The sequence below is a fragment of the Lampetra fluviatilis genome, chromosome 2 (assembly GCF_964198595.1).
Source record: "Lampetra fluviatilis chromosome 2, kcLamFluv1.1, whole genome shotgun sequence".
NCBI classification, from domain to species: Eukaryota; Metazoa; Chordata; class Hyperoartia; order Petromyzontiformes; family Petromyzontidae; genus Lampetra; species Lampetra fluviatilis.
The window spans coordinates 13,082,084-13,097,492 of NC_136276.1; the positions used below are offsets into that span (position 1 = coordinate 13,082,084).

At 45.1% G+C, this 15,409-nt stretch overlaps 2 protein-coding genes across 3 annotated transcripts; both read left to right on the forward strand.

Moving 5' to 3' along the window:
* The first annotated feature begins 1,023 nt into the window (after positions 1 to 1,023).
* LOC144943029 (leucine-zipper-like transcriptional regulator 1 homolog) lies at positions 1,024 to 10,925 on the forward strand. Of its 2 annotated transcripts, XM_078870179.1 has the most exons (10): positions 1,024 to 1,231; positions 2,597 to 2,690; positions 2,914 to 2,970; positions 4,112 to 4,330; positions 5,750 to 5,835; positions 6,635 to 6,704; positions 7,080 to 7,126; positions 7,927 to 8,044; positions 8,933 to 9,128; positions 9,802 to 10,925. In XM_078870179.1, the coding sequence occupies exons 4-10, from the start codon at positions 4,147 to 4,149 to the stop codon at positions 10,613 to 10,615; spliced, it is 1,515 nt and encodes a 504-aa protein (XP_078726305.1). In that variant the 5' UTR covers positions 1,024 to 1,231; positions 2,597 to 2,690; positions 2,914 to 2,970; positions 4,112 to 4,146; the 3' UTR covers positions 10,616 to 10,925. The 2 variants fall into 2 exon arrangements, with proteins under 2 accessions (XP_078726305.1, XP_078726316.1); XM_078870190.1 differs by lacking the exons at positions 1,024 to 1,231; positions 2,597 to 2,690; positions 2,914 to 2,970; positions 7,080 to 7,126 and having other exon boundaries at positions 4,197 to 4,330.
* A 385-nt stretch (positions 10,926 to 11,310) lies between these two features.
* SEC61G (SEC61 translocon subunit gamma) lies at positions 11,311 to 15,164 on the forward strand. The gene is made up of 4 exons (XM_078870164.1): positions 11,311 to 11,439; positions 13,174 to 13,284; positions 14,500 to 14,602; positions 14,991 to 15,164. Exons 2-4 carry the CDS (start codon positions 13,191 to 13,193, stop codon positions 14,998 to 15,000), a joined length of 207 nt encoding a protein of 68 aa, XP_078726290.1. The 5' UTR covers positions 11,311 to 11,439; positions 13,174 to 13,190; the 3' UTR covers positions 15,001 to 15,164.
* The last annotated feature ends 245 nt before the right edge of the window (positions 15,165 to 15,409 follow it).

Below are 15,409 nucleotides of genomic sequence, written 5' to 3' on the forward strand. Positions count from 1 at the left end.
GCGTAAATATATCAATGTGTCGTTAAACCCAACACCACCCGACACAGCCAATTAAACAGAACGTGGCCAATTCGGTATTAGTACAGCACACCGGTGTGTTGGAGAGCAAAGCCACAAACATTTACAATCTGAGCACGACGTTTCGCCAGTAATTGAAACGAGCTGCATCAGGCGACAGCCAGATGCGTGGAGAAATCCTCCTCCTGTTTCGTTCCTTTCTCCACAAATGTGGCTGTCGCCTAAATCACTGCGAGACCCCGGGGGAATCTCCTCTCTGCGCTTGTGTCCTCGATGAAAATAAAAAGATATAGGTCACGTAGATAGAAAATAAAAATAAAATAGAGATTAAAATAATAATTTGTAATCTATTTTTAATCTATTTTTTATTATATTTTCTAATAAAAATAAAATAGAAATTCAAATAATATTCTACAAATCTATTTATCATTTATTTTCTATCTCCGTGACTTTACCGAAAGAACCAAGTTAAACACATTCCTGCAGAGGGAGCTGGTAGGAACGTTGGGTTGCTCGGTCAATGGCCAGGGTCAACGGCGGCGTGGTGTATTCCGCAAATATGCCCGACTGTGAGGGCGGGCACTAGCCGGCGTGAGTAGGTTAAACGTTGAGTTTTATAAGGGCACCACGGGGTGACCAGCCCCTCCCCACCCAGCCCCACCCAGCCCCACCCTCCCCACCCAGCCCCTCCCCACCCTCCCCACCCACCTCATCCGGCCCCTCCCCACCCTCCCCTCCACACCCAGCCCCACCCAGCCCCTCCCTCCCCACCCAGCCCCTCCCCACCCTCCTCACCCACCCCATCCAGCCCCTCCCCACCCTCCCCTCCACACCCAGCCCCTCCCTCCCCACCCTCCCCACCCAGCCCCTCCCCACTCTGCCCCTCCCCCCCCAGCCCCTCCCGGCACGACTGACGGACACAACAATCCCCTGTGGGCTGGTGTAACCAGGAGGTTCCTACCAACAATGTAAATTCCTGCTGCCATGAAAGTTTCGAGTCAAAATTTTGCCCTCGACGAGTGTCCACGATGGCGCCCTCTGGTGGCCGTCAGAGCGGCGGCGGCATTGTCGTCGTCGTCGTTCTCGAGCGGGATCCTAGAGCGGACGACGACGCCGACGACGCAGAGGAGCAGAGGGAGGGAGCAGCAGGGCGGCCTCCATCCTGCTGCTTCCTGCTGCTGCCTGCTGCCCCCCCTCTCCACTTCAACTCGAGGTAAACACGACGAGTGTCATCGCTTGTGCCGTGGGGAGCGGTGGCGCAGCGGTTAGGGCGCGCCCCCGCCCCCCACTCCCAACACCACCACCACGAACCCAGGCGATTCGAGTTCGATTGCACCCGCACCAAGTCTCAGGCGCCCCCCCCCCCTCTACACACACACACGCAGATCGACTGGGCTTGGTGTGTAAGCAACACATCGACACTCGAGGGAGACAAACGCAGCCGGGCGTGGTGGCTTGGCCACCCACCGCCCGCTCGTGTGCTGTGCCGGCCTTCATGGGTGCCCGCTATAACAGTCTGTCAAAGTTTAATGGGGGTGGTGGTGGGGGGTTGTTGTTGTGTTACGTTCAGCCCTAACACAGAAGCAGTGGAGATGATGGGGTGAGAGGTGGGGGGGCGCTCTGGTAGTGATGGGTGGCGCAGCGGTTAGCGCACTTAGACGCCGTCAACTCGAGCTGCTGCGCGATTTCAGGGGTGGTTGGGGTGGGGGGCTTCTTCCCGACCACGTCGAACAAGAACGTCGGTCGCGATCGACATCTGTGAATTCCCCGGTGACGTTAGCTGTCTCAGTCAACACAACCCGCGGTGACCAGCGAGGTGAAGTATGGTCAAACCTGCGTGGGGGGCCCTTCATTAATTCGGCAAGTGTATTGACAAAAATGTTAAATTTCGATTTAAAGCTTTCGTGACTGCAGGGATTCATCTTCTTGGTTCTTTCGGTAAAGTCACGTGACTTTACCGAAAGAACTAAGAAGACAAAAATGTTGTGATGATGATGATGATTGTTACTGGGTACGCTTAGCCGGTGTGTCTGCTTCTAGCTCTGTGAATGTTGTGTGTGTGTGTCATCTCGATGCTCTTATCTGCGGGGTTTTTGACGATTGCTTCCAACTTTGACTCAAACTCGAGAGGGGAGCAAAGCGACTCTTGCGTGTGGTGGTGATGGCAGGGTTGTTGTATAATACAAATCTGTCAACCCCTTATCAGTGCCCTACCTCATTACAGACCAATTAAGACCTTATTTGTCACCCCGTGCCCTTAGAAATCTCAAAGTTCATCCTATGAAGTCACATCACAAGGGAGAAACATAAACAAATTGACAAAAAAAACGTTTTTTTGCCCCTATTGAAACGGCTGTGCGCCGTATGGCCATGAAAACTCTATTTCCCTGTACAAGAATGCGGGTAAACCTCATGTTTTTGACAGGTATGGAAAGTATGTTTGACTCAGGTATACTGAATAATGTATTACCATAGAAGACTGTGGTAGTAAGGTGTGGGCAGAATGCAGTTGTGTAGGTTATGTAATAGTGATAATACAGTACATGTAATTTGCTTATTTGTTCACCGATTCTTCAAGATTCGTTTTCAAGAGGGATGTTTGGACACATCCATTGGTGAGAGACTGCCCACAGCTGATGATTGAGCAGCATCCAGAGAAATCGTACGAGGAGGTAACGCTCACGCACCCGCACAGATCGATTCAACAATCCATCGCTGTTCGTTATTGCCATGCCCTGGCCACCTTGCATGTGCATACGTGATGATACGATATCGTACGGTATCGTGTTTGTTTCTCGGCTGGGTGACAGCCGAGGAATAAACAGTTACCGCTTTACGCAACTCTGTTATTTAGTAATCTATTTGTTTTGTGGTTTGTTTACGATCTACCCGTAGTCACATCTATAAGGAGAGGCGGCCTCTCCCGATAAGTGATCGAATCACTTTATCCAAGTAAGTTAAACGGCCTTTTATGTATGTCCTGAATGTTGACCTTATTTCGCACCGTACTTCTCCAACCGTGCTAATCGGAGGTGTGCGGGGGAAGGACAACAAACGGAACTATCGATCCACTGCTGAATGATTAAGACCCTCCCCATGCCTTCCCAGACTACCGTAATCACGCTTTGGGTAATAATTGATAGAAAGGTTTTAAAACGCAAAGGCTCTTTTGATCCTCGGTGTCCCTTGTACCATATAGTATAGGGGCCGTCCATAAATGACGTCACGCACCTGGGGGGGGGGGTCAGACATTTGTGACGGGGGGGGGTGTTTGAGAAATGTGACGTCACATAAAAATGCGCAACTTTAAATAAATGTAGACAACACATTCTCCTTAATTAAATAGACTTTTTAATAAATGTTTTTTCCTACAACATCAGAGTGCAGCGCCACATTAAATACGCACTACAATGACAATAGTTTAAAGCGATTTGAAGCATGTTTTATTTTTTGGGGGGGGGCAGAGCTTTGTGACGTCATATTTGAGGGGGGGGTCTGACTTTTTGTCACGCCGTGTGACGAGGGGGGGGGGGGTCAAAAATCGTCCAAAATCGCGTGACGTCATTTATGGACGGCCCCATATGCGATCTGATCCATGTGTTCCCCTTTTTGTCTCTCGGTGTTCAGTACTGTAATATGATTCAAATAAATGCACCTCTCCATGCTTCTGTTGCACACTTTTCAACTTGTTCCATTTTCGTTGTCAATGCCCATGTGTCTGATGCTTGATGTTGTAGACGTTCGTAGACAGATTAAAAATGTGATCGGCACATTGGCGTGTTGCTTTTAAAGTATATTCACACTAAAATTTATGTTAATCGAAAATGTTATACTTTTACATTTCACACTGAATTCTTGAAATGTCTATTAATCATTTATTCTTATTTGTTAAATGTTCAATTTCACAATGATCAGTTAACTTATTCAGATGCTTTAACCGTTTAAATGATTTACATAGGTCCAAGCTTAGTAAACATGGAATGTTCGGAAAACGTTTGTCTAACGTTGCCAACGTTGCATGCTTACTGGGTGTCTCCCTTAAAAAGCAAACTTTTGATCTCACTGAAGTTTGTGCATCTTAACCAATCTCTAGGTCCGCGTTTAGTGGTGGTGGCGGCCTTGGGAACCATGCTGCAGGAGCCTGGGACGCCAACTTCCCTGTGCTGGGAGGTGGTGGGCCCTGCAGAAGGGGACACGGGGCTACCCACTCATCGCAGCAAACATGCGTGCACCACCTGGAAGGGCCTACTCTACGTGCACGGGGGCAGGGATGCGCGCCACTCACTCGCAGACCTCTGGCAGTACGAGCCAGGTATTTGTGCTGTTGTCGTGACCGCATTTGCTCAAGGAAAGCCTTATTGTTCCAATCCAAAACGTGGGAGGTACTGTATTTCGGAATCAGAATCTCTGTTCATACTGGAGGAATCCGATGAGCTATACAGCTCTTTTTCACAGATGTCCAATAGTTTCACAGATGTCCAGTAGTATTTTAAGAGGACAAGGGTAGCAACAATAGCAACTTGTGGAAGGAAGGCTGTACCTATGGGAAAATACCTAGTGAGCACAGAAGTATAACACTGAAATGTGGAAGGATAAATGTGGACAAATAGGCATGATGCTACTGTGGTGTAATGGTTGGCACACTGGCCTTGCAATCCACATGTTGCCGTTTTGGCACCGCAGTTGAAACAAGAGTGCAAATTTCCAAATTCCCCCCCCCCCACCTCTGTCCACCCAGTACACTACAGTTCGTCGATTAGAAGGTTGCATGCAGTTGGGTAAAGTGTGGGTACTCACACCTTTTCCAAAATGTCCGGCCAGCAGGATAGAATAGGTCAGATAGGGATGTACAGAGCTTTCATGTGGAGGCCTTTCCACTAATCGTGGCATGAGCAAGCAAATGCAGGGCTGCATCTGTATCTATTACTGTTTGATATTTTCGTTGGGCACATTGTGAGAGGACAGGGCTGTCTGCTCAAGTACTGGAAGGAAGAATGGATGGGAGAACACCGATTGGAGACAGACGAAAAGCATTGCTAGATGAGTAGAAATAGTTGAAACGTGGACATTAAAAGCAAAGGGTCAAATGTTATGGAATGGTAAAGTACAAACATTTTTTGAGTCCCAAACCTGCATTGAGGCCAAACATTATTGATTGAAGCAGAGGCTCTAGGTCTTTAATGGAAAGCGCCAAAACATCTGCAGACACATCATGCTTGCTAGGCATCCAGAGCACGTGTGTAGTCGTTGATTCTGAATGGTATTTTTCATCCTGTTCTCTGTGACTGTCTCCCCCTGTTTGTTTTGCGTTTTGAGATGCAGGCTAAAGTAAGGGTAGTAACTGAGAGCTGACAGGTTTCTTAAATTGAGAAGGCTTATATGAAATTGCGAGGAGAGCTGAAGGGAGTTGCAAAACTGAGCTATGTGAGGAAAGTAAGAGGAGGAATGCCACGTCTTGCTGTGGAGCAGCTGCCCACAGTACGGATGACAGGAGTCCTAGAAAATAATTCTGTACACTTGATTTGCATCTACACTCTTAACAGGTTTGCACAGCAGACACTAACCATGAAAGAAAATTCCCCTTGTGGAACATGATAAATTGGACTTCAACTCTAATTGAATTGAATAACCTTTTGCCTCTGAAATAATATTTCGCTATTCAGAAACTGCAGTCATAGGCTTATGATGGTTGTGGTTAATATGTTTGGCATGTGTGGCTCGACTGACCTAGGTAAAAACACGTGGAAGAGGCTAGATGAACGTACGCAGGCATTTGCGGCACCGGCTTTGCATGATCATACTATGGTGGCAGCACAGGTAAGGTATCAGCACAGCCACATGGTCATATATACGGATGAAATTTGTTTACCAATTTGGCTCATTGCGTCTGAGAAATACTATATCGCAAAACAAAAATGCTTGTCTTTTCACACAAATGCAAGCAGAGGTCATGCAGTGTTTATAACATTTTGCCTCAGATGCACTCGATTTGGTTGTGGTGGTGCATGCCTATAATTCAGTGCTTTGGAGGCAAGGGTCAGAGAAACAGAGAGATTTTGAAACTCCAAAACCCATTGGTCTTTGAGTTAGCCAGCAGATGGCGGTACAACAAATGGATTCGTCAGCCATCTGTGTGGACCTTTGAGACATTTTTTTTGATGCATATGCAATTTGTGAGTACTCACGTATTCTCCCACATAAAACACTACTTAAAATGGAAATGGACAAACATCCCAATGCTGGGGCCTTGTGAAAAAGAGGTCTGAGGTTCACTATTTTTTGGGGAAATATTTTTTATAAACATGCGTATATCGAAATTGCGTATGCAATTGCACATTGCCCCTTCACTATTCAGTACATTGTCCCTAATCAATAAAAAAATATTTCTTTCAACATTGCAATGAATACAGCTTAACAGCTTGGAAGTAAATCAAAACATTAACATACGAATCTATAAAGATTGAATCTTACACAGTTCATACATCATGAGGCTCAGAATTTATATTAATAGATAAATCCCACTCCTTGTATTACTTTACTACATTTATGTTGCCACCTTGTACAAATGCTGAGCATTGCTATACGACTATAATGAATGATTTTCTCTAAATTACAGGGCCATCTTTACCTGTTTGGTGGATTGCTATGCGATACTGACCATACGCCTCTGTGGGACTACAACATCAGTAAGTTGGAATACATTTATCTCTTAAACAAATGTAAAATCAGTATAATCTGCATTTTCTGAATATGTGATAACCATCACCATCTCAGGGCACTCTCAGATCACATGGCCATGTTTTCAGAAAGCGCTTTACATGACCTCATTTGGGCAGAGATTTTATTTCACGAAAACATTTGTCCAAAGTTACTTGCATTTGTGCCATTTTATTTTGAAGCTCTATCCCGCAGGCCTATTATTTGTCTAAGCCTGAGGGTCTCTGCTATTATAAACATTTGGGCCACAACTGACATTAAGGGAAAATCACAGTTTTACAGTTATTGCCATTCATGTTAGAGAATTGTACTCAAAATATGTTTTGTTGTGTTCATATCTGCAGACGAGTGTTGTTGGGAAGAATTTAAAGGAACTGACTTGAAAGCTCAGGTAAGGGTAGTTAGTCTCTAGTCGATGCAGTCTCTTTTTTGGCCAGTGCAGGCATTCATACTTCACTGAACTCTTAATGTATTAGTTGTATACCAAACAAACAACCATTTCTTCTTCATACAACAAAGTCAGAAGCCATTTCAACAATGTGTCTCTTTTTTATGTATATATGTATGTTGAACTTCTTACCTGGGGGCAAATTGAAGCGTTTGAAATATTTGAATGAGCACTAATGCATATCATTACATTACAGTTGAACTATAATACAAATGTAATGGGTAGTATGAATGCAAAAATATGGGATCATTGGACCTGGAATGATGTGGACTTTGAATGTTCCATTTTGTTGACCGAATATAAAAACATCTCAAGATGCTTTACATTCTAGAGCTTAACAAAAGATATAAACATTGTGTCTCAAAAAGAACGCAGATATACACAGTAGCTAGGGTGTAAGCATATATTATAAAACTATACATTTTGGTGTCATGTAGTAAATATAATTTTTTTATTCATTAAGGCACTTTGGACAAATGTGGGGACAAATAAAAGAAACACGAACTGGAGGTGATGCCCAGGGCCAATGAGACCGGGACAGGCGCAACAGCCTCTCTTGATTTATTGGTGTGAGCATTTGCAAGGGCTGTGTGGTGTATACACTGGTACGTGTGTGGCCTGTCGACAAGCCGCGAGTCGTCCTGGCCACACCACCGCCAACGTATGCCGTGCCGGCCATCCATAGGTGCTAGCTAAGAGCACTTGCCCCAAAAGTGTATGAGGCTTTTATCTTTGTGATTTAGGCAGCCCCGCAGAACCGGCGTGACCACACGGCGGTGGTTCACCGTGCAGGCATGTACGTCTACGGTGGACACCGTGACATGATGGGGCCGACAAGCGAGTTCTGGGAACTTGACTTGGGTAAGAGGCTTGAGAGAAACAGTGTTGTGCTTGCTCGACATGAAATACAATGCTCTTGTATCTATATTTAGCGAAGTAGTACTGCACGGACAACATAGCTGTGGTTGTCATCAGTGCATTCCATTACAGAATTCATTCACGTCACCGTAACGTGGCTTAAACATGTTTTCCAGCCAGAGCTGAGGAAAAATTATCTCTATTTAATATTTTGATTATACATTACAATATTTTGCATTCTGATATACTGTTCATAAACAACGTTAGTTAAAATAAGTGAAGCATTGTGCCTATGTGTAAGTAAACATCAGGGGTACATATTTGCATTGGCCACATGTCTCTCATGTGTTGACCCCATGACCTCACGACTGATTTTGGGCCTGTTAAATTGGCTTGGGCCAATAACACTTTTCCTACTGTGCAAATGAGTCGTGCTGCACCCGGGCCCAGGTTGATTCCCAAGCCGTGCCATTGACAGTGTATGCCACGAACGCATCGAGTCACGTGTAGATGATGTGGTAATGCTATATTTAAGTGTACTGGACTGACGCCAGATGAAATGAATGCATTATCAGCCCAGCCCCGCGAAGTGCTCAGACCTTAGCCAGATTTAAATGTCTTGAGAGGCAAGCATATCATGGTTTAGTTTCGGCTCGGCATGGCCAATAGGCACTGGCAATCGCCTGTACCGTGAAGGACCCACGCTTGCTCGGCTCGGATGTGCCAGTGGAAAAGAGGCCCAGTATTGGATTGCTGTGGAAACTCAAGACTAACCCCTTTTCCAAATTGTTTGCAAATTGGGTCAGCTCACTTCCAAGTGGCCGTGGGAACATGGCATGCGATACTCAGATGTACAGGGCTGCCTGGGCATGATCGGTCGTGTGGGCACAGAGAGCCGTGTGTGGCGATGCCGCTCAACGGAAGAGGCGAAGGGCAATGGGGGCAGCCCTGGGCAGAGGTGCGCCCACTCGGCGACCTGCTGGCGCGACCGCATGTTCGTGTACGGCGGGCTCGAGCGCCTGCGTGTTCTTGACGACTTCTGGGCATGGGACTTCACTGCAGAGTACTGGATGAGGCTGACGGCCAGGTACAGTGGACTCTGTGAATCGAAACCCGTGTTTATGCATCGCACTAAATGTGTTAATGAATGTTCAGTGCGTTATATTAAAATATGTGAACAAGATTTTCGTAGGAATAGTTTTTTCAAAGCAATCAATTAAAATATTTAAATGGGTTCTTACATGCTTACAATACTTGCATCGAATCATGTGTGTGGTAATCATTCATGATATATACGTGACGTATACAGGAATTATACACCAATGTAACATTCATGAGAATAAAGTAAACAAAATAGTACAAAAAGAGGTGAAATTAAAGCAATATAAAAAAGACAGTAAAAACTCCATTAAAAAAACAATGGATTGTCATCTTAAATTGTTAAATGAACTTGCTTGGCAGTGTGTCATTACATGCTTACCATGTGTACTTATAAATGCTACCTATATGCCTGGGCTTCTCTGGATAATCCCACTTCCCTCCTAATATTAAATTATCCAACCAGTAATTGTCCAGACATTACAATGCAGAACTTTGCACCAAAAGTATTAAAAGTCAGTTATTTTACAATTTACAAATTATGTTGTTCATAATGTTATACTACTGAATCAAGAGTTTAATGCTTTTTTATGCAATTGTATCCCTAAGTCCATGCATGTGCGTGTACACGTGTCTATGTGTGTTGGTGCATCATGCACCAGGTCTGATCCAGGCCAGCTGCACCATCACGCAATGTGCATGATTGGTGGATGTGACGGCAGTGCGCTTTTCCTCTTTGGTGGTAAGAGCAACAGCCGTGTCATGGGCGATGCATGGCTCTACCGCTTCAAGCAGAGTGCCTGGAGAAAGGTGCGGACAACTCCGAATGAAGAGCTTCCTCCTAACATGGCCCAGCATGCTCTGGTGTCTTTCCTCGACCGAGATCCGAATGGCAACGGTTCAACCTGGAACATCTCTACCACGAGTTACGAGTGTCGGGCCTTCGATCCAGGGAGCGTGTGGGAGCACGGGTGGTTGGACCTGGCAGGAGCTTTTTCATTTGTGGACATGGCTGAGTGTGGAGGGCAACACGTTAAGAAATCCACAAACTGCTTACCGAGTAATGGCAGAGCCAAATCTGTCAGTTATCCCTTTCTTTATTACCCCCCAGAGTGGGATTCATCCGAAATCAACGATGGTGAACGGATGGATCCGAGAGGTGCCAAATGCTCGACTGCTTGCCAAAATATGCGACGTACTCTCTCTACATCAGAAGAAGATGGAATAAGTGTGCACTGCTCAGGGATATCATTGGGCAGTGAAAAGCAGCTCAAATCGCCAAAGACAGTCGGTGAGACCCTGTCTCTCCGGGACGGCAAAGGTGTGGGAACTTCGGCCCTTGGAAGTGAGGTTGGAGATCTCACAGGTGGAACTGTTCGGAAAATGGAGATGCTGCTGATTGGGGGGATTCATGACACAGGGACTGTGAGCATCTCTGCCAAACCCATCTTCATGGGAAGATTTACAATATGCTAGTCCACTATGTTATATTCCCAAGGCAAAATGTGTAGCATTTTATTAACTATTAATCCTCACATTAAGCGGTTTACAGTTGAAAGTGCCACCGATATTATACAAATTCAGAATGGCTGTTGACATGAAAACTAATACTGATGTTTTAAAACTTATTTTTAAATATAAATAGGGTATTAGCACTTCAAGGTTTCATATCTTAATGAAGCCATGCATATATGGGGCTTGACTTTATTTTTTGTTACAAAAAAAATATTATTACTGTACGTTCTCTTTACCTATCGCAGTACTGTTGTATATATTGTATAATAAACGTAAAGCCATCCAGTTGGACATACAACTAAATGTATTTGTTCAATTGTAAACATTGCCTTGGGCTGCTTGGGCATGGTGGCAGATTGTCAAGAGAAATTACGTAAGTCGCGGTCGAGGGGTGGAGGGGCGGGGCTCAGGGTTGGAGGGGTGGGGTTTAGGGGTGGAGGGGTGGGGTTTAGGTGTGGAGGGGTGGGGCTTAAAGGTGGAGGGGTGGGGCTTAGGTGTGGAGGGGTGGGGCTTAGGGGTGGAGGGGTGGGGCTTAGGGGTGGAGGGGTGGGGCTTAGGGGTGGAGGGGATGGGGCTTAGGGGTGGGGCTTGGGGGTGGAGGGGTGGGACTTAGGGTGGAGGGGTGGGGCTTAGGGGTGGAGGGGTGGGGCTTAAACGCGGATGGGCGTGCTTTGTCCCGCGTCGCGTGGACTCATTCGCGCATGCGCAGCGAGGCATTTGTAAGCACACGTCACGAGTGCGGCCCGGTGAGAAGAAGACACGCAGGGACTTGAAGCTCGGCCCAGGTGAGGCCGCTACGGCGGCTACGGCGGACCCCGCACGCTGATGCCCTCCTCAAGGCCAGGGGCTTGGGTCAAGCGTTAGCGCCATGGCTAAAGAGCCTTTGTGTTCGAGTTAAGCCCTTTGGGTTGGTTAAGGGTTCGGGTTAGGCCCAAGGATGTGACCGTATACGTGGTACACGGTACGTGTTGAAGGGTTTACGGAGTTCGTGTTTGGTTCGGGTCATTACGGGGACCCCGAGGGTACGCGCCGGTCTCGGCCACTCACCTTGTTAACATCTTCATCCCATCGTTACGATCATGAACGCCATCCCCACCGGCGTCGTGATCAACATCAGTGTCATCGATCCCATCGATAACGGTGTTAACATCGCCCTCCCTACGCGGTCATCATAATCACTGATCCCACCGTCATTGCCTTCAACAGTACGTCACGGGTTTTGTTATATCATCATCACCTCCATCATTAACATTGTGATAATTTATTATCGCCATGTCGTTAACATGACTGAAGGAGATGTTGCTGATCAATGAAGACAGCCCCGAGTTGGATCTCAACCATCGTCGTACTGGCGGGGGGGTGGCGATGGGATTTGGGATTCGTGTGGGGCTTTTGTTGTATTTGTTGTTCTTGGGGGTGGTGATGATGATGATGGTTGCGATAACGAAAATTATGACGTTCATGGTAATGGTGGCGGAAGTGGTAATGTTTGTACCGAGCTTCCTGTCCCATCATTCATTATCCTGATGTAACGATTTGGTATTCCTGGTCTTGAATAGTGTGCAAATATCGACGCTCCTGTGTCTCGTGTGATGTGTGTAGAATGCATGTCCGTGGCTTTGAGTGCAACAATACGCAATATTAATCCTGTGAAAAAAATCGATTCCTTTGCACTCGATTCTGTAGCCGTTCAGTCATCGACGGAGTCGTAGAATCGATTCACCCGTCGTGCTCATGTGCCACGTGGCATGCGTAGATTCACTGTGCGGATGCATTTACTGTTTAATTATAACAAAGAAAACCTCTTACATTATAAAATGCATCTTCTTGGTTCTTTCGTGACTTTACCGAAAGAACCAAGAAGATGAATCTCTGCAGTCACGAAAGCTTTAAATCGAAAATTATAAAATTCATCCAAGATTGGAAAAAATATGAAACAAACTTTAAACTTGATGGTTAAATAGTAAAGATTTTGTCAAGTATAAGTGTAATCGTGTCCAGCGTGTGAGTGGTGTCGTGGTTTCTGGTGCGTCAGTGATGATTGGACATTAACATTTAGCTACCCGCCTCTGCCCCAATGTGATGTATTTCCGGTCACTTCTGTTACACGATTATGTTGCGTATTTTTACGATGCAGTTAAACCGTATAGTTTACATTTCATGTCATTTGTACTCTGTCGTGCCAACATGAGCATACATAAAATAATCGTTCAGCAGACTTTAACGAATAAAATAAGTAACTTATTCGCACCCTGCGGCCTTCATGTGAGTTTTGATCTTATTTAATGGATGAATATTTGCATACAAAGTGATCACGGACCAGGTGAGAACTCCTGAGTGGAAGCCAAAGGAGGGAAAGCAGCCAAAGAGGATATTTTCCACAGTCGTGGAGTGAATGAGATGGGCTTCTGTTCAGGTCCTGGGTGGATTGTTTCATCATGGGACCAACTTGGGGGGAGGCCTTTATCCACCAGTGGATTTATTTTGACTGATGATGACATTATTGTTCCCCTTACCAGGTTAAGACTAATCCATCATGGACCAGGTGATGACATTCGTGGAGCCAGGCAGGCAGTTCGCCAAGGATTCCATCCGGCTCGTGAAACGTTGCACAAAGCCCGACCGCAAGGGTGTGTGTCCCATCATTCATTATCCTGATGATGCACAGCTTCCAGCTGTTATGGTTTTTCGTATATATGCTGAACTTCTTTCGCACCGTATGTAGGCAACCGTGCTAATTGGAGGTGTGTGTGCTTATATTGGGGTGATAGTTGTGGCCCAGGATTGAAACCATGCCAATTTTAGGTGACTGGTTGGCTCAGCACTGAGCTAGTACCACTAAGATCCCTTGCTTTAAATCCAGGCAATTGCCCCATTATTAAGCTGAGTTCTAAAGTGTTATAGTCTGAGCCCAGGAACAATACTAGATTTTGCAACTTAACTATATTCCAGCTCTGAGAATTGTCATACGACATTAATCTTTGTCCATTGGAGCCTGGCAAGTGGGAAAGTGCTACCCCACAGTGCGAAAATGGTCAACATGCAGCAAACACCTCATGACTGACACGGAGTTGGGAGACCAGCAGTAAATTGACAAAAGGCTGTACATTTTGACATGTACATTTTTCGAGGGTCTTGCATTTGGCCAATTTTTAAGAGTGTTTTCCATGCGAGTGCAAACTGGAGTAACCGCATAAACTCAATCATGCATGTGAGGATTACACTCAAGAGGTCTCTGCAGCAAAGCTCACGAACCCGCCTGGTGTACGGCAATCGCCAGGCCAGCTCACAGCCCAGTGGCTTCGGAAGTTCTAAAAATATGCACAATCTATAAACCCTTGCCTCCAAATCGCTGGACCGCATGCGTGCACAACCAAACTCGGCTTAATTGCAGGGGCACATGAGACTGAATCTGGTAATACTTGGAAATACAAATGCTCCGCCTTAATTCAGCCTAAGTGCACTATCTTGATTACAAATGTTCAGTGCTAATTATTGCACTTAAATTTTAAGTCCTCTTATCCGTTAATAACTAATTATTAAACATCTAAATTTGTCTGAATTTCTTTAATGGTAAATACTTTTGTTGGGTAAGTAGGAGGCTTATTGGAGCAATTAATGATTACACCTTTGGTAAGGTAAGCTTATGTTTTGGATATAAAACGTTTTAAAACTTCTGTATAAATCTATCACTTTGTAGTATAAAAAAATAATCTGAAAAAGTGTTTATTATTTATTGAGACAAAGTACGCTCAAGGGAAGGTTGTATTTCTCTGTGTAACCTCTGCATCTGACTGCTGATGTGTAAATGGCTTTGTGTAATGCTGCATCTGTTGTTAATGCAGAGTTTCAGAAGATCGCAATAGCAACGGCAATTGGCTTTGCCATAATGGGCTTCATCGGCTTCTTCGTGAAACTCATCCATATTCCCATCAACAACATCATTGTGTAAGTGGAGTGGAGAATTTCCAAATGTCCTTCATTTGAACTCTATCATATCACACTTAAGTGTTAATAGCACTGCACAATTTACTTGGGTGTTATATGTTACACCTTGTCACGGTCACTTTTTTTTTTCTTTCTCACTGAATTATTTTTCATGAGTTGAGTGTTGAAAGAGGGTGTTAATGTGATAGACTCCTTGGTGTAAATTTTGTTTAGCAAACACGTTATAATGATTTTAGAAATGTTTAAAAGAATAAGTTTGTGAGCCACGTTGATGAGTGCTGGCTATCCTTTGGCACATGCTTCAAGGTGTTCACCTTAAATCATTCAAAATTATTGGATTGTGGGTGCCAACTGCATATTTGAGTTGTGTGTTTGTGTGTTTTTTCAGTGGCAGTTAAGATCAACTGGAGTTCTACTTTGAAAGAGATGCTGTCACTTCTGGAGTTAACTTTATATCGTCAACAGTGAAATGCCATAATGTTGAAAAATGTGTCCAATGTTTTACCAGCCGTTTTTGACATTCAGTTTTGTCTTGACTTATGAATAAAGCCCATGTGAGTGATATGACTGAAATGTCTCTTTTAATGTACTGAAATACACTGACCACGGCTGGGTGAAGGTCTCTCAACATCCATGGTCTTGCAATGTTACAAACCATCTTACCCTGCGGTACATGAAGTGATTTAATCTCGATCAAGTGGTGGTGACTATCCTCAGAGTGTGTTTCTGTCCTTTGGCTGACATTCCATAACCAGCCTTGACCATTGACAGGCCAGTCTTCCACGAATCGGGAAACATGCAAATTAG